Here is a 19812-nt window from a genome sequence, read left to right as displayed (position 1 = left end):
TTGGCTGTAAGGTTATTTATTTGAAGAGAACAAAAAGAAAATCAAGGCACCTCTGAGTTAGGTCTATATGGTGCCATGATGTGATTCTTTAATCCAAATTTTTAGAAGTGAATGAAACGCAGGTCACATCCAAAGTCAAAACTGTTCCATCAGGTTGCTCCTTATATCCTAGCCCTTCCTCACAAGTATGAATGAAAGAAACTGATATTTACTCTGCACAGATGTCAAGCAGTGAATTAGGTACTTTATATTAGATTATTTCATTCTAACAACTCTAAAGAGATATGGATATTTTTGTCCCCGACACATAAGAAAACTGAAGCTCAGAAAAGAGAAACATTCACTCAAAGTCACATAGATGGCAAACATCAGAACTGCAACTCCAAACAAGGTCTGAGACTGAACTACTCATCTTTCTTCTATAACATGTCATCCTCGGGTACATATTACAACCACCCCCCCAACTCCCACCCCCACAAGTAACAAATGATTCTTCCTCTAAAAGACAAACTATACTTGTAAATAAATGTCAGGGAAGGGGCAACAATGAGTTATTAACCTATTACCAATATGAGTACTGAATTCTCATACTGATCCATAAAGAAGGTAGAATAGGTATTATCATCACTTGTTTACATTTGAAGCAATAAAAGCCCAGAGAGGTTATATAATTTGTTTCAAGGTAAAGAGATGACACGCTCATATTCTAGTAGAGAGCTTTATAAGTTTCCAAAGTGCTTTTTCACCAATTCATAGAGAATTCATCACTTTCTTTTTAAAGATTTTATTTATTTTTCAGAAAGAGAGAGGGCACAAGCAGGGGGAGCAGCAGGCAGAAGGAGAAGCAGGCTCCCCGCTGAGCAAGGAGCCTGATGCGGGACTCAATCCCAGGACCCTGGGATAATGACCTGAGCCAAAGGCAGACGCTGAACTGACAGCCACCCAGATGCCACTCATCAAACAAATACTTATTAAGCAATAGCTGGATTCATTCTAGGAGCTTGGGAAATGAGTGAACATCACAGGCAGAGACCCCTGCCCCCATGGAACTTACATTCCAGCAGGAGAGACAGAAAATAGGCAATAAATACAAATAAGCAAATTACATAGTGTATTAAAAGAGATTAAGAGCTCTGGAAAAGAGAAATAGAAAAGCAGAACAAGAGGGTTTGGCAGTATCAGAAGGGGAAGAGCGGGTTGCAATTTTAAATAAGGTTGTCAGGACAGACTTCCCTGTTAGGTTAACATTTGAGCTAAAATTCACGGTCACAAAGGAGTTAGCCATGCAAATGGAGAAGACTAGGCAGTAACCTAGGCAAGAGATGTTGGTGGCTTAGATGATGACAGGAGCAACGCAGAAGGTGACAAGTGACTCTTTTCTGGATCTATTTTGAATATAGAGCCAACAGAATTTGCTAATGCACTGGATACGGGGTAGAAGACTGAAGAGTCAAGGATGATTCCAGGGTTTTTGAATCAAGAGGCCGGAAGGATAGAGTCTGCAGCAACTGATATATATAGGCTGTGGGTGGAGCACACTTGGGAGGAAACAGAAGTTCAGTTCTGGACATGTGAGTTAGAGAGGTCAAGTGGGCTGTTAGATATACAAGCTGGAGTTCAAGCAGAGGTCTGGCCCAAATACAAATTTGAGAATTTTTAAGCATACATACAGTATTTAAAATCATGAAATTAATTCTGGAACTAAAAAGGGATCTTTCATACAAGTCACCCTCATCACTGACCAAGTCTGGACTAAAGCAATCCAGTGACATGTCCAAGGTCAGACACATATAAAGCAATTCTAACAGAGCTGCTCTTCTTTAGCCCTGAATTTTCTTGAGAACACTGTACTGCCATCTAGCATAATAAATAAAAGACTGTTCTTTCAAGGCTAGTAAGTAAAAAGGGTTTAACTTCCAGAAAAGATTCCCTAAATACTGTGTATAAATATGGAACCATCTTACCCCCATTTCTTAAAAAGCATTATGTGACATTAAATACATAATACACTGTAAGGCTCAATAACTGTTTAATAAATGAGCAAATTTGCAATCAGATAGCCCCTTACTGTGACACTATTTAAGTATCCAAATCCCACTTATCAAAGTGGTTACACTTAAATATTTTTACTTACCTGATATTTAAGCCAATGAAGTTTGTCCATGTGAAAATATAATCTCCACCAAAGACCATTCCAATATAAGTTATTAATATATTCTACAAAGAAAAACGGCAATATGCTGTAACACAGGTTTAACTGAGCTTTTTCAACATTCATATAAACTCATTCACAGAACGGCCCATATACCTATCCTTAAAATACAAAATCAAATAAACTGACAATAACAAAAACCCACCAATCCTAAAATGAGTGTAGTATGAAATAAGAAATAAGAAATGACATTAACCTCTTCCCAATCTATCCCTGCAAAAGCTAAATGCTTTCACTGAGAATTATCACCAGATTACCAGCTTCCTGTGTCCCACGGTATGGGCTGACATTGTAAACCTAAACAGAGAAACACCGCTGTCACCAGGGGTAGAAAACACTACTGCGTGTTTAGCAATCCTAGAAAAGAATGCTTTTTCCTCCCACTGAAGTAACTGTTGATTGTGAGGGGGAAGTGAAGAAGGAAAACCTCACATGTAAGCATCTTCCCTCTTCTTAGAAAGGAAAAAGGGGATGGCAGGGAGTTTACCAGCACGAACATTGTTTCTAGAGGCATCTGTTTTGGTATCTTAAAAAATACATGAAAAGTCATCTCAAAGTCCCATACTCAAAATGACCTATCCTGATTCCCTTCAACTTCCAGATGTAAGCATCTGCTTATCGATCCCTTTTAATTATCTTCAGGCCACAAAGGTGAAACAAACTTTCCCGAAGTTCAAGCTACTACTCAATTCTTCCCTAACCTCCTCTCTTTCACATTCAGAAGGCACCGCCTCCCTCTCCACTATGGCAGCTGTCGGAAATGGTAAATGTCACAAACATTTTTAGAACCTGGGCTCGCCTAGATCGGGCCTATGAAGCAGAAGTAAAGTGCCACAGTGCTTTTGAAAGGCCAGAAAGAAACTTCAAAATTATTTTTATAATGGGAGTGCCCTTTGAGAGAGCATTTAAAATTATGTCAGTCTCTTCTAGGTCTAAGAATGGAGACAGCAACGACCTCGGAACAGATTCTCTTATTATTTGAGGGGAAAAAGCAAAATTAAATACCATGCAACAGTAAACAAGGTCAGTAGGCGACTTAGGAAAATGTGGAACAGGATAGGCTTAGAACACAGAGATCCAGAGAGATGGCAGGTTAATTTGCATAAAGCGCCCAGGAACTACAGAAAGGGACTGAGAACCCAAACCTTGCTGCTCAAAATCAATCAGGAAAAGACAGCAATGCCCGCAAGCAGAACTTATTAGCAAGCACAGAAGAGACTATGCTAGGCACCTCAAAACTCAGACTGCAATTCTCAAATGTTAGTATACCTCGTTAAAAATGATGATTTTGAGGCTCTAGAGATTTTGATTTCGTGTATGAGAGGTAGGCCTAGGAATTTCCATTTTTAATTAAGCATCCTCAGTAATTTTCCCTCTATGTTTCAGAGAAGCAAGACCTAGTGACAGCCACTGGGGGACCAGTGGCTGAGCTAGCAGGGTTGTATCTGGGAGAAAAGAAGCTCCACTGTGGACCATGAGACTCCGAGCCAGCAAGGGCATCGGCGTCCTCCCATCTGTCTGAAGATGTTAGACATCCTTCAACAGCAATACCACCAGACAGCAGCAACAGCAGCTGTAAACTAATCAGACCATCCAGTTTTTTTTCCTCTCTCTAGAGTGTGGAAGTAAAACAGATCCCTTTGGCCACAGTAAAGCCATTGGGCTCTGCGGGGAGGAGGAAATAACAAAAGAAAAGTACTGGACTTTCTGTTAATAAGACCATGATTCTATTAGTACCCCGTGCTGATAAACATAAAGAAAGTACCCTATGAAATCTCAAGCAAATAGGTTATTAAAACTAAACACTGACTTTCGGGTAGTATCCTTTTTGGCAAAAACATGGTAACAACTGGCCTGTCTCTCATGTTCTTGCTGTTCTTATTCTGAACATGCACGCCATTCACTTTGCTCTTGAAGCATTTACTTTACAAAACCAAAACAGAGCTGAGAGCTGATTTGAGGGGCTAAAACTATCTTAGCAAGCCCAGGCCTGAACGCAGAAGAACTGCCTCTAGCTTTCATGGGAATTCACACAACTAGTCCTGGCTTAATTTAGTATTCTACTTACACCAAACACTCCAATTCCATGATTTGAAGTCACAGACCTGAAATTTTAACCCAAATCTAGTTTCTAAAGTGAGGGCAGGTGGACACCACTCCATGGGGGTACAAAGGGAAACATAGCGGGGCAGTAAAAACTTTATTCTTCAATCCCTTCCCTCACTACTGCCAAATGGGAAATCAGAAGAAGTCCCAAGGGCAAGCATTCTATTTCCCAAATGATCATGGACCTACCTCTCTCTCTGTCTTACGTTTTTTAGAAAGCAAGCCTACCCTGCTAATTCATTTGGAGATCAGCCATGCCATGGCCTCCTGGATCCTAAAGCACTTGAAGCACAAAGGCAGATGAAAGAGGCTTCAAACCACTAACTTCAGCTCAATACTCAAGTCAACTTGGCCCCCCTGGCTGAAGACAAATGAGCCTCCCTCAAATAAAATGGATCAGGAGGAAATGACATCACTGGAAATGTCAGAGACAGCTTTTAAAAGTGGGCCATTTAAAGTTTGGCTCATGCACTGGAAAACTCCCTTGATTAACTTCTGGCAGGCATCCTTTCCCTACAACAGCCAGAACTCAGTAAGGCAGAGAACAGAACAGTTTTCATTGGGGGTTAAAGGGACAGGCCTACCATTTCCAAGCTAGTTACCCACCCTGTCTGAAACAAGTCTAATTCCTCTTCCTCTACTCTAAGGTAACCCATTCTCCTTTTCCCATATTCCCCAAAGCCTAGTTGCCTGAAAGTGGAGATGGCACCCTCCCTGAGTTTTCTTAAAGATCATTTTAGAAACCAGCATCACGATCTTTCAAACCAAGACAATCTATGAGGAAAGAAGGATGGTGGGGTTTTAGGCCACAGCAAGATTTAGAGTAACAATTTTTAAATAAAGCAGGTCCCCAAAAGATAACAGTATTTTTTCAACTCACTTTAATACAGCCAACTATCGTGGTTGTAAGAGCAGAGTTATACTGCGTGCAGAGTACTGTGGCGTACATCAAGATAAACCTGGAACGAAGAGGTACAAGAGCCAGTTGCTTACTATAGCAATCTCTAGCCAAGAGAAACAGTGTTGGCCATGCTAGCACATTGTAGCCACCGACTGTGAGCTTTCCCCACCTCACCCCTGCTTGTACTGCAGCTTTAGATTTTTTTTAAATTTCATTAAAGGGAAAAACATGTCCATTTATTGACCAGGTGTTTTCCCCAGCTACCCTCACTAAAACCTTGGAACCACCATTTCTAATCATGAGTACTCTTTTTAGATCATACTTCCACTAAATTCACCAAACCCAGATAGAAAGCTGAGCTTATAGACCATGAATCAGGTGTGCACTTCCCATGAGGTCAATGTGACCTCTGGACAGGAGGCAAAAGAGATTCTTAAAGATGGAAGAAACCCAAATTAGCACCACTTTAAGAGGGGACATAGGTTCACTTAACAACTAAGTGGCAGCAGTTGGAACGGATAGATTTACAACGAGGCTTCTGAGCCTGACTCAGTACCAAGGCACCATTATTAATGTTCTTTTGAAGCACTCCCTCCCTGGGCACCTAGCCTGTGCCAGATCTTATCATAAATACCAACCAAACTTACTGGCTGAGGAAAAAAATTCCTTAGGGAAATCCAAAGGCGAAAAGAAGAGGCACATTAGTAGATACCCTCTTGCCTTCCACACATACTCTTCTAAGAGGAAGACAACCTCGTAGAGAGACTCAGCCCCAAATTCAAAGGCTGCCACTGCTGCCTGCGCAAACTCAGACACCTTACTTGAGTTCTGGGACTGCTTCCTCATAGGTAAGAGGATGAAAATATGCGTCAAATGGTCAATATAGAAATAAAATAATGCATTCTGAAATATAATGATGCTTATCACATGCTAGGTTATTGGGTAAACAGTTTCTTGTCTCCATCCTTGGAAACATGACTCTGGAATTAGTTTAGTAGCCCTAAGGGCACATTCCCAAGGGCTGTGAAACCACCTGAACCTGGAAGTTTAATTATCCTATGCTGATACACTCAAGAGACAGAACAGGATACTAGAATAAACTTCTCAAGGAAAACTATCTGCTAACAAGGCAACAAAGGCTTACCCCATCACACAAGAGAGGGTGAACTGCAGAAGAAAGAGGGTGTCGGCCCAGCCTTCAAAATCCATTGCCTGTAATACACAAGAAAGTATGATTTTAGAGCAAGCCCTCAAAATCATCTGTTCTGTTCTTCCATCAAAATCCTGAGTACTCACTCCCACCACACATACACATATATAAATTTCCCTGCATCACTCACGGGATAGCGAGTGATGTTTAAGAATTTGATATATATGGAGCTGAACCCAAAAAAGCAGGTTCATAAGGTTTTCTCCTTCCTAAAATGTAATGTGAGGAAGATTTTGTACTTCTCCCTATTGGTACAAAGAAACCGATATTTGCTTGAAGGTAGAAGCCGTACCCGGCTAATCTCAGCTGTTCTCCCAGATGGCTAGTATAGAAAGCTTTCTCAAACATTAAAACATACTCCTTCCCTAGAGCATGTGAAAGCTCAAGCGCACCCTTAGTTACACAAATTCAGCTGAGGTCTACCCAGGGAGAACTACTATTTTAAAACAGTTGACGGTAAAAGGAAGGTTTTGTAGCCATTTTGTTTTTAAGCCAAAAGCAAAGGAAAAGAAGTGAAAGGGTGCATTGATCACCTCATCTCTCATCCAAGAGGGAGGGTTTCTCTCTCAAGTACATAATTTCTCTTGCAATATCAGTTTGTTAAGCAAATATGAGAAACACTCCACCTTTTATCTTTCTGCCAACCTATCCAGCGTCAACTCTTGCCACTTCGACATAAACCTCACAGCCGCCGGGCCCCAGCAATATGAGGCTCTTTGCCGTTTATAAAAGACTACATGCGGTTTCACACCCACATGCCTTTGCTTGGAACGCCCTTCTCCTCAACACTCTTCTGACTCCTGTTCACTGATCAGACTAAAGCTCAAGCAGCACCTTGTGGGGCCTTCCCTGGTAAGAACCCCCTCCTCCGTGCCTCCGCAGTACTTCTCTCTAGGACTCTCGTCTCCCTGAACCGCAAGTCTTTCCACACTGTCTACCACCAGGGAGCTCCCTGCAGGGAAGACGCCCATCCATCTAGCTGAGCAAATTCCTAACACAGCACTTGGCAAACAGCAGACGTTCAATTTGTTTATGGTTCTTTGTTGAGGCATAATATGTAAAAAATAAAGTTAATCACTTTTCAGTGTATAATTCAATGAGTCTTGACAGTATTATCTAGTCATGTAACCATTACGTTTTCCTTCCTAATAATCTATATGAATTTATGTCTCTTATCTTTACCTTATTGCACAATGATATCCTCTAGTATAACGTCAAACAGAACATAATGTGAGAGCAGCCATTCTCCCTGTATTCTCAATCTCTGTGAAAAGGTAGTCAGTCTTTCACCATTAAGTATGTTAGCAATAGATTTTGTTGTTGTTGTTGTTAGAGGTCCTTTTTTAGGTTAAGAGATTTTCCTTCTATTCCTGGTTTGCTGAGAATTTTAAACTCATGAATGGGTGTCAAGTTTTATTAAATACATTTTCTCCATCTTTTGACCTGGTTCTTCTATTTCTTATTAATTTCTTACTAACTCTTATTAATATGGGGGATTACACTGATTTTCAAATGTTGGACTAACCTTAATTCCTAAGATAAACATAACTTGGTCATATAGTACCCTTTTTATATATTGCTGGATTTTTTTTTTAAAGATTTTATTTATTTATTTGACAGAGATAGAGACAGCCAGCGAGAGAGGGAACACAAGCAGGGGGAGTGGGAGAGGAAGAAGCAGGCTCATAGTGGAGGAGCCTGACGTGGGGCTCGATCCCGTAACACCGGGATCACGCCCTGAGCCGAAGGCAGACGCTTAACCACTGTGCCACCCAGGAGCCCCTGGATTTTTTTTTTACTATAATTTCCACCTCCTGCCCTTGAAATTTTTTGTCAACTATTGGTACAGGATATGCTGGCTTCATAAAAGTCAACTGGGAAGTATTCTCTCCTTTTCTATATTCTCAGAGAATTTACATAGAATTGGCATTATTTCTTCCTTATACATTTTATGGAATTATCCAGTGAAGTGATCAAGAACTGGAGTTTTCCTTTTGAGATTTTTAAGTAAAATTAAATTTCTTTAATAGAGACAGAGCTAAACAGTCCCATTAATTAGGGCTAATTATTTTAATTAAGTAGAGCTATTTAATTACTTAGTTGAATATGGCTATCATGCTATCTACTTCTTCTTGAGTGAGCTTTGGTAGTTTGTCTTTTTCAAGAATTTGTCCATCTCATGAACACAGTTTTTCGGTTTACGGAATAATGTTCATAATATTCCATTGTCCTTTTAATATATGCAAGCTCTGTAATGATAACCACTCTTTCATTCCTTATACTGATAATTCATGCATTCTCACTTTTTGTCTCTATCAATTGGCGATGGTTGAGCAATTTTCTTGATCTTTATTGACCTCCAGGTTTTAGGTTCACTGATTTTTCTCTATTGCTTTTCTGTTTTCTATTTCACTGATTTCTGCTCTTACCTTCCTCATGTTTCCTTTGGGTTTAACTTGCTCTTATTTTTTCTCATTTCTTAAGGGAAAGGCTTTAGGTCACTGATTTTAGATCTTTCTTCTTTTCTAATATATGCATTTAATTCAACTATGGATTTTCCTCTAAGCACTCCTTTAGCAGCATCCCATAAATTTTGCTATGTTGTTTTTTCATTCAGTTCTAAATGATTTCTAATTTTCTTCATGATTTTGTCTTTGATCCGGGTGTTACAGGTTGTGTTTATTTACATATATTTGAAGATTTTTCCATGTATCTTTACGTTATTAATTTCTAGTTTAATTCTGTTCTGGCCAGGGAACATACTTTCTATAGTTTCAATTATTTTAAACTATTAACACTTGTTTTATGGCCCAGAATATATTTACCTTGGTAAATGTCCCATGTGCACTTGCAGAGAGTGTTTATATTGTTGTTGTTGAGTGGAGTGTTCTATAAATGTCAATTAAGTCAAATTAGTTGATGGTATTGTTCACGTGTTCTATAGCCTTAATGGCTTTCAGTTTAGTTGTTTTATCAATTACTGAAAGAGGACTGTTAAAATATCCCAACTGTAATTGCCAATAATGTGCTTATCCTTTCTATCAGTTTTTGCTTCAGATATTTTGAGGCTTTCTCATTAAGTACATATACATTCAGGACTATTATGCCTACTTGATGTAACTCTTTCAGCATTATGAAATGTCCCTCTTTATGGTAAGTTTAATATAACTTACGGTTTGTTAAGCTTCTTGTATGTGTGGATTTAGTTTTCACCAAATTTGGAAAAAAATCTGCCATTAATTCTTCAAAAATTTTTCCTACCCCTGCCGCCTTCTTCAGGACAATAGTTACATATGTTAGATCTCTTGATACTACCTCACATGTTACTAGTAATCTGTTCATTTGTTTTCCAGTCTTTTTTTCTCCATGTGCTTCATCTTGGATAGTTTCTACTGCTATTTCTTTAATTCACTGATCTTTTCTTCTGCAGTGTCTAATCTGCTGTTTAATACCTTCTGCTTTATTTTTCAATTCAGATTATTATATTTTTCATCCCTAAAAGTTTAATTTGGGTCATTTTTTGGGTCTTTTTTATATCCTTCTTTTCTCTTCTCATCCTTTCTCTCTCCACAATCCTTTACTACCTATTGTCCAATATCTGAAAACCATTTTTCATATATATTTGGTATTCCAGTAGGTTAAGGCAGGAAGGTAAATCCTGTCACTGTTATTCCAGCATGGCTAGAAGCAAAAGACCAAATTCAATTACTGACTTGAATATAAACCTATCTCAAATGATGCTTCCACTGGGAAGCTTTGCACAAAAACCCACATTCACATTAGGTTCTTTCCCATCAAACTGTCCAGAACACTTAGTGATACTTTTATCACTGACACTGCATGTATGTAACTAAGTATGAGTATTTATGTGACTCTCTGTATCTGTATCTGTACCTGTGTGCACATGATCATCTATTCAGACACTGTGAATGCCTCAGGGTTTATATCTGTAACTACAGTGCTTAACAAAGTGATAGCAAATAGACGGTGTTCCATAACTCTGTTAGAGAATGAAGAATAAATGAAAGAAGTCATACAGAGCATTATGCTATGCTCTTTCATACCTGTAAACATGGTATGATGAAAAACCATTAAAGCACAATAAAGCACAGGCCTAGAACTCAGGAGACCAGCCTCTTATCAGCAAGACTATAAATTCTTTGAGAGCAGGAACGATGTCAAATGTCAGTTCTGCCGAGCTCCAAGTGTTTGGAAGTGTTAGGCACAAATAGCTAAGGTGAATGAAACATCCATGCTCCCTTGCTTAGCATTATTTGCTACAGGCAGATGATGTAAACTTTACTTTTTAATACACCCACATACCTACCTTTACATGCTACTAAATAAATTTCAAGTTTCAGATTAAAGCTATATAATTTTAAATTTTCTTAAAATGGTAAAAGTCATTTTACTGGCATACAACTCATTAGTTTTTGCCCTGAATTTATTTTTTCTTTCTTTGAAGAGAAAAGGCATAACCCAGCAAACCAGCAGGTGGGCACTAGAAGTAGTATCTTTGAGAGGGTTACTGGCACCCTGCAGGAAAAGCCATGGTCCCTAAAAAAGCAGCACGCCAGGATTCAGTATCTTGTACCAGCTCACCACTGCTTCATTATGCCAGCCTTAGCTTCTGTGAGGGAGGTTAAACTGGGTGCCTGTTAAGGCTTCTTCCAACTCTAACATGAGTGTTAGATCAGCTTCAAAAGGAGAAACCTTACTTTACTCAAGCTGAAACACATAAAAGAAATCTCAGGCCTAAGAACCTTCCTCAACTCTAAATTATCCTCCTTTCCTAGACAAGCTACTCTTGTACCCTAAAGTCACTAAGAGGATAAAGCTGGTGTGATGCACCGTAAAGATTTGCTGAACCTTAGTTTCTGCATTACATAGTAAGAGGAATAATAAGGCCTATCTTGTAGAGTTGTTATCAGAATTAAAGACAATATGGATATAATGCTTGACATGAAGGAGGTCCGTCCAGTTCAATAAGTGATGTCAGTTATTATATGTAAACATCACTTCTAATTCTTTCTTTTATCAGTGACCTACGAGTGGAAAGAAATCAGTTATGTGGCAAAGGCTTCAAATACACCTCTCTACACCTGAGCTCCTTTCCTGCCTTAGCTCTAAATATCTCCTCTGCTGTCACTGTACACTTTGACATCTAAGTCCCCAGTCATGTGCCCTGGGGGCACTATGCTGGAAACAGTTTAGTCAGGTTTGCTAATACATGAACAAACTATGACTACCTTTGTGTTTGTGGAATGCTTTATAATTTGCAAAATGCTTCTGTATACATGTCATTTGATCCCCATGCACCCCTGTGAGGTACACAGGCCACGCCTTCTTCTCCCCAGAAGACAAGTGACTTACTTTAGATAACACAGTTAATACATGGTAGCCCTGAGTCTATATACTCCAAGCCAAAGGTTCTCTACACTGAGCATTAAATTTTAGTTAGGAAAATGCCCCAAATATATACTGCACATTCCCCTTTGGGAACATAATAACTGTATCTGTAGAATACTAAAATAAATCCCATGAACATGATTCCATGTACATAAAATTCAAAAATAGAAAAACAGTTCTCATGGGATTATTTTCCTTCCCTAAATACTAGGCCTGTTTCTGGAGAAAGCCAGTATGGCACAAGCAGCCTATTGCATTCCTCTGCTTTGCCACAGGAATGGACCTCTGGCTGCAACAGAAAAAGCAGCAGCCATTTCACCATTTCAAAGTATAGCTGTAGGATAAATTTGACCCAAACAGTACAGCAGTACAGTGGAGTCTACTCTCCCTATCATAAAGATGGCATAAAAAAAAAAAAAAACAAAGTTACTGCTTATTAACAGCCTATTATGTAGTCAGCTCAGAAATGTTAAGTAACTTTCCCAAAATTATCCAGCTTCTATGTGCCTGCTCAGCTCCATAACCCATCATCTTTCTATTAGTTAAGTACAAGAGAAAACCAAAGGCAACGTAGTATGTTCTGAATTTTTTCTCATAGATAGCTTCAAATAGCTATTGTTGTTGGATCATGGAGTCAAAAAGTGGGCATTTGAATTCTAAATCTGCCATTAACTTTCTTTGAGTCTATCATCAAGTCACTTAACCTCTCTAAGCCTCTACCTACATTACAAATACAGACAACAGTCTGGTCCAACTGTCTCCTGTGAAAAATCAACGGGGAGAACAAAATGTAGGCACTTTATACAAAATTCACATACAGAAGAGATTATTATTCACTTAAACTTCCATCACTGTTATCTCTCAGTGACAGATTTACATTCAAATTTTTCTTTTCCCTAAGACAGGGAATACAGAAGGCACAGTGAACATACATTTTATTAATCAGGAGGCGAAAAAAAAAAACATTTAAAGCAAAACTTCTGCCTCTAGAGAAAGCTAATAAAAGAGCCATTGTGAAGAAAAGGACCTGCTTGGTCATTCTGTGCGACACAGAACTAGATGGGCTCCCTGCCACAAGGCCTGCAATCTTCAATCTTGGCTGAGTGGTAGGTGTGATTACAGACTGCACATACAAAGATGTTTAGGCTTCCCTTCTGTTTTGAACAAAGTCTCTGGCCTACAGGTGCTGGTGGTGTAATGTAATACCACAGGCCAATACACACCACAGGCATGAAAAGAATGTGGCGTAATCAATGGGCAAATGGGTTATATGGACCTACCACTTCCTAAAACTAGGCATTTGGTTTGAATGAGACTTTCAGTTAATAAAAATATTTGAAAAAAAAAGTGAAATTAAAAAAAAATGTGTTCTCCAGTTGCTTAAGTTAAGGAAATTAAGAAAGGGAGTATCTGAGTAAGACCAGGGACTAACAGCACATAATCAATAACATAATCAATAAAATCTAGTCTAGGGATACAGATTTTATCTTGTATCAGCTCTAATCAACTGACTCTGGCCATCTGAACCACTACCTTGGTGAACAGTCTGAGGCCATGTCTAGGCTGGGCAAGGAAGTACGGGGATTACGCGGCAATGTCTACAACGAGCGCAGGATAACATAAGCACCAATTCGTCACCCTGATCTAGTAAGAATGGAGTAATCAGGGTACACTTGAGTCTTAGATGTAACATTCTCACTCCCAGGAAAATCTGCTAAGAGTCACCAAGTTAATTGAGATTTGAAATAAAACCCAAAGCATGAATATTTTTTACATGTTTTGATACCTTGTAAGTTTTGAAACCTATTTACCAGAAAGTCTAAAACTAAATCACATAAGTCTTTAGACTTCATGGTAGAGAAGAAAAAAGCAGATGAATGATAGCATTCTATTTGGAAAATTCTCTTCCCAAGAAACCACTGAGAAAAAAATTGAAACCTTATCCAGAAAGTAAATTGCTAGGAAACTTACTAAGGCAGAAGATAATGTCAGTGGGGCAAATGGCCTCCGTGGTTCCCTGCCTACCTTGCAAAAGTCAGACAAGTTCACGAAGCCAGTGGTCCTGGGTTACCCACCCTACCTCTGCACTGCTGTAACTTCTGTAACTCTGGCCATCACTTCCACTCTGGCTCCTCCTGCTCCGAGCTCAGACAAGGAATTGGAACCCAAATACTTCTGCTATCGCTTCTTACTAGGCTCTGCCACCTATGTAAAATCTATGTATTGTGGCAAAACCACACACTCCAGCTTATTGATAAGGTCATTTACTTTCACTGGTGAAAAGGCCTATCCTCAAAGGTAAGTGGCTAAACACATTACTTTGTCAGTCAAACAACATATAGGGCAAAGAGAGAGTCATTCATCACTGAAGAATAACTGATACAGCCCACTTGTTTTACACATGAGGACACCAATGCTCAGAAAGCAGAAGGGACCTGTCTATGTGGAAAGATTAACTCAGGGTTTGAAAATCCGTCTGTATGGTCTACAGAGTGACCCAGAAAAGATTAATAACTCTGGACAGGCTAAACCAACAGCCTAAAATTTTTCATTATTTAGTCAGCAATGCTTAGTAAGAGACACCTCCACATAGCCCATCCATGCAGCAACTTTTCCTGTAAAACTCATCTGAGCCATGTAATTTAACCAGCGATATAATGAAGACATTATACAATGTACCAGTGACTACAGTACTGGCCTTGTAAGATCTACAGCAAGGGGTCTGTTCCTCCATCCCTACGTGAGAACACCTAGCAGGGCATGCTGTCAGAAAGCCAGGCTCCAGTTCCTATGACTGTGAATCACTGGCTTTGTGCTGCACACATTCCCTTTTGGAGGCAACAACTAACAAGTTTAAACACAGTCTGTCCTAACTGACACTCTGGAAAGTCATTAGTCAACTGATGTTTGATCTACCTTTATCTATATTAACTAGATGTCTCTTATTAACATTGAGCTGGCTTTTAAATACACCATTTTTTAAGAAAGAGGATGTTTTAAAATTAGAAGACATGTTTAAAAAAAAACTAAATGTCATCTATATTGGTTTGCTGGTTTCTGGTAAAGCCAGGACTTTGAAAATTTCTTAAAAAATTACACACACACACACACACTTGCATACACACGTTTGGCTTCTCAGAAGTCCTTTGCCAAGGACTTGCATTATGTGCTCACTGGGATAAGTTGTTCAATTGGATCCTGCCTTTCAATTTTTATGGTAATTTAGTTTTTTACTTCCTTGGCCTTCAATTCTTGCTTAAAGACTGTGTCAGCCCCATCAACTGCTCTGTAGAATTCCTGCCTCCCTGGGGAGCTGAACTTTCAGAGCCCTCTTACAGGATTCCTGTCCTAACACAGGAAACTTTTCTCTCCTCTGCCTTCTAAAGTTAACAGTGAGATATTTGAGAAAAACAATTTGGATCTGATTTTGCTTCAATTTGCATCCTGGGTCAAGAGTCTGCAACTCTGAATAATGAGAATAAATTAATTTGTCCCACCACCCCCAGTTATTTTAAACTGGGATTCATCACAGGATAGTCATTATTTATAGAAAAACTTTATCCTTTTCTAACATAATTTAAAATACATTTACATGGCTCTACAATCAAAAAAAATATAAAAAGATAAATGGTGAGAAGTCTCCCTCCCATTCCTATTCTATACTTACTCTGTTCTCAAACACACACTCACACACGGATTGGTGGTTACTTTAATCGTTTCATGTATATTCTTCCAGAGTTTCTTTACTAAATAAGCGAATAAAATGTATATGTATGTATAGTCTTATTTTTCCCTATTTTATTTAAAATGTAGCATACCATATGCAATTTTACACCACGCTTTAACAATTTATCTTGTTGATCTTTTCATATAATACATACAGAGCTTCCATGCAAAATGGCTCTAAGTCAAGAAATCCAGGAGTCCAAAAGATGAGAGCAAGTTCATAAGCACTGGTATTCAGGAGTCAGGGTGCAGCTGGCCTCATGCCAACCATCAGAACAGCAGCAACCTAGTCTCCACACTGGCATGCCTTCTGCTCAGAAATTCTGTCTCAGCCCAGGAAAGGGCCCTACCTAGAAAACTAACCAACTCAGCTGATACAACCTACTCAGTTTACACACGATGAGGCAGGGTGGGAGAGCAGAAGGGACTTGTCCGAAATCAGACAGTGGTCAAGGACAGAACTGGATGTTACTAATTGCTTCATCCAACTGGACGTTGCTTCTGCATTCTGCCCCAATTTTTCCATCGTACCTCTTATGTCACAAACTTTTAGGGACTCATCATATCTGCAGAGTAAATTTCGAATTCCTAAATCTAGCGTTGTCCCAACTGAGAAGGAAACAGGGTATGATGTGGGGGGAAAAGCAAGAGTACTAGTCATAGTCAAGAAATCAGGGTTCTAGTCCTGAACCCCCTCTGGGCCCTGACTTCCCCAACAATGAAAGAAGAGGCTTGAACTGGATGCTCTCTAAGGTCTTTTCGAAGGTTTCCAAAGTCTTTGCCACCATCTAAGCATACTACAGAAGCTGGTCCCCATGGCTATGCCTGTGCTCATGATATTAGTTCCACCTGGAATGTACCTTTTGTTTCTCTTCCTCCACATCCTTCAAGGCCTACCTTGATCTTCCTGGTATTCACCTACTCAGAAAATGCTCCTTGTGAAGAAGCTAAGCATTCCCACCTCAGCACTTAGAACCCGTTCTTCCCGGGATGCCTGGGTGGCTCAGTTGGTTAAGCATCTGCCTTCGGCTCAGGTCATGATCCCACAGTCCTGGGATTGAGTCCCACATTGGGCTCCTTGCTCGGCAGGGAGCCTGTGTCTCCCTCTGCCTGCCACTCCCCCCGCTTGTGCTCTGTCTCTCTGTTTCTGACAAATGGATACATAAAATCTTAAAAAAAGAAAAGAAAAGAAAAGAAAAGAAAAGGAACCCACTTTTCCCTCCAACTAGAGGGCTCCTTCCAAAGAGCCACACAAACTGGTCTCAGTCCACTCAGTTCAATGCCTTCTCAAATGAAACTGATAAAGATGCTTTCTCTAACTACCTTATCCCAAGCACCCCTTCCCGATCACTCTCACCTTGTTCTATTTTCCCTTGTAGTTCTTATGATACTATTTTATGTTTAGTTGATCTCACCCACTGGACTTCAAGCTCTTTTAAGCAGGGGCATGTCTTTCTTTCTTTTTTAATTTAGAATAGCACCTGAGTAAAGCACTCAGTACACTCAGTAAATATTTGCTGAACAAAAGAAATACAAGTATTTGTAAAAGATTAAGTACAAACAAGGCCAAGCTGCAGAAACTGCACTTCTAATAACTACTCTGACAGTGTTTCTTGCATTCAGTAGCTTGTTCTGTAAGAAAGCCCTGCATGGAATTCCCAAACGTCAGAGAGGCAGCAAATGGCTCTGAGAGTTGTAGACAGGCAAACGGTAAGAGATCTATATGAAGTCAGACTGATTCTAGTTCTGCTCTGCCACTGTGGAACCTTAATCATGTCCTTAACCACTATAAATCAAAGAACCACCTACCTCACAGGTTTGCAATGAGCATCAGGGAAAATGATTCATGAGGAAGCATCCTGTCAGGTATAAGGCATCATACCTTAAAAGTAAAGTCTTCCTAAAGGCCAGAAGTAGCCTCAAATTGTTAATATGGGAACAGCTTTATTTAATGATAAACTGCCCCACAGAAAGTGTTCATTCTTAAAAAAAAAAAAAATACACGCACATGCACGTCTACTTATACACATATGTATCTTAAAGGAAAAGTTCAAGTTTAAAAGATACATACTGAAAATGAACCCGATTTACTAGCAAACTCTTATACAAAATCCTGCCATATATCCCCTCTGTAATAGGAAACCCTTTGCGCCAGGACTTCAGACACACAGCCTACTGGTATGAAGCTGAATCTTGCAGTGGAGGAAGATTCTACAGTCTTGGACAGAATACCATGAGCCTCATGGATGTGTCAGGTCATCTGTGCTTCCACACATTGTTTCTGGGCTGGTTACTAAAAGCAAACCACTCAACTACTTAAGTTACAGCTCTACCAACTCCCAGCACAGGTTAGCATTACTCGTTGCATTTGGTGGATAAGAAAACCAAGCCCTAGCTCTTCTAAGAAGCCAATCTTGATATTCAACCCACACGAATTTCTTCCTAAATATTTATTGTACTGACTGACAAGCATGCACTCTGGTGCTAGATCTTACACCATCTCTGTAGCACGCCAACGTCTTCCTTGTGTGGCAAGGACTATCTCGTATTTCTCATACATTCCCAAGAGCACTTAACATATATCTTTCTCAGCATAATGAAGATGCTGAGAAATACTCATCTGAATTGAACTTAAAATGAAATTGCAATGACCTGTCTCCTAAGCATACAAGGAATTTAGGAACAAAGTCAAACAGAATTCCCACTTCATAAGTTTCAAATGTAATTTATAACCTATCAAAACAACACTGATTATTCGTATCACTTATATTTTAATTTTGTTTGTAGGCAAAGCTCCATGAGGCACTTCATCCTCAACAAGGAGACAGAATTGACCCACTTCCATTTTCCATCCCACGATGCCCCCACAGAACCTGTAATAGTTTATCTGATGTTGACAGGTCTACTCTCCAAGACACCTGTATGGTCCTCAAAGGCAAGAAAACCATCTAATTCATCTTTTTTTCTTATCACCTAAGCCTAACACAGTGAGACATACAGTAACACTTAACTATTTGAGAACGTCAGAAGGAGAGCGTGTGAAGGAGAGAATGTTAAGAAAAAAAGGGTGGTATTATAAGACTGCCAGCCAGTGTGTCCACCTACACCCCAGTAAATGTTTTATTAAGAACAATATTAATTAAAAATAAGAGTGAAGATTAACAAACATTTATGTGAAACCAAAAACACTGACAGGGTTTGATTACAGAGCAATAAATTCAGCTTCTGCTAGCTTATCATCCCAACTTGAAAGTATTTAGGTGAACTCTATCATTCCTAAAAAAACATTTCTTCCAAAATAAATCTTTCTTGACCTTTGCCTGGCATTTCTGTTAGAAACAACAAAAAGATTACTCAAATTCTACTCCTCTGCATTAAAAAGAAAAAAAAGAATAAGAGGAAAATCTAAACCTCATCCTAATATAGGTGACAGAGCAACTTTTTTTACTCTGAGTAAACATTCTCAATTATATTGAAGCATTTCAAGTTCAATGTTACTGAACTTTCAAATATGCATGAATAATCCTATAACCTGGCAGATAACTTCTAATTAAATGATCATCAGTCTGGAATGAAGAAATATCTCCTTTGGTCAATTTTTTCAAGTAGCTACAAGCTACTAGTCAAAGTTTCAAATTAATGAGAATTGCATCTTTGCCAAGTCTATAAAATAACAAACCACGTTAATTCTTCCAATTTTCTCATGTACAGATTGGCCTCAAGATTTGGAACCATCCATGCTGCCAAGAGGGGCCTGGCTACTTCACATTACAGTCTTGCTCAAAGCTGAAGAGTAAGAGGTGCTTCCGCCAGAGTCTCCTAGAGGGAGGAAGAACACTGTGGAAAGACCATGGCTTCTGGAGTTAGGCTTGAGTTTAAACCCTGACTCTATCCACTGACAGCATGGCACTGGGCAAGGGACTAACTCTCTCTGAACCCTTATTTCCACATTGGTAAAACAGAGATAATTCAAACTTTCTAGAACTGTTCTGGGGACTACGTTGTATTACACATATAAAGTGAGGAGGACAATAAATGTCAGATTCCTCTTCCCACTTTTTTCACAATCACAAAATACTTATTCAACACTCTTTATTAGTCAGCACAACAGCTCCATTTCCTACTTTAGAGTCACTTTTAGGTCTGCCGGCAGCCAGGTCACAGTTCATTAAAATATTTATACCTGTTCAAGATGATCTATGCCAGTTTTTTAATTTTTTAATTTTAATTTTTTTAAAGATTTTATTT

General features: G+C 39.2%; 1 protein-coding gene across 1 annotated transcript in view; it reads right to left on the bottom strand.

Moving 5' to 3' along the window:
- The window catches only part of SLC35D1 (solute carrier family 35 member D1), a 44093-nt gene that overhangs the window by 14245 nt on the left and 10036 nt on the right, over positions 1-19812 (bottom strand). The window contains exons 9-11 of the mRNA XM_026497868.4: positions 6364-6431; positions 5199-5277; positions 2135-2217 (exon numbers count right to left, since the gene is read on the bottom strand). Coding sequence (XP_026353653.1) covers positions 2135-2217; positions 5199-5277; positions 6364-6431 — 230 coding nt within the window. The remainder of the gene's footprint in view (positions 1-2134; positions 2218-5198; positions 5278-6363; positions 6432-19812) is intronic.

Source organism: Ursus arctos, unplaced genomic scaffold (assembly GCF_023065955.2).
Source record: "Ursus arctos isolate Adak ecotype North America unplaced genomic scaffold, UrsArc2.0 scaffold_12, whole genome shotgun sequence".
NCBI classification, from domain to species: Eukaryota; Metazoa; Chordata; class Mammalia; order Carnivora; family Ursidae; genus Ursus; species Ursus arctos.
This window is presented reverse-complemented; position numbering and strand designations above follow the sequence as displayed.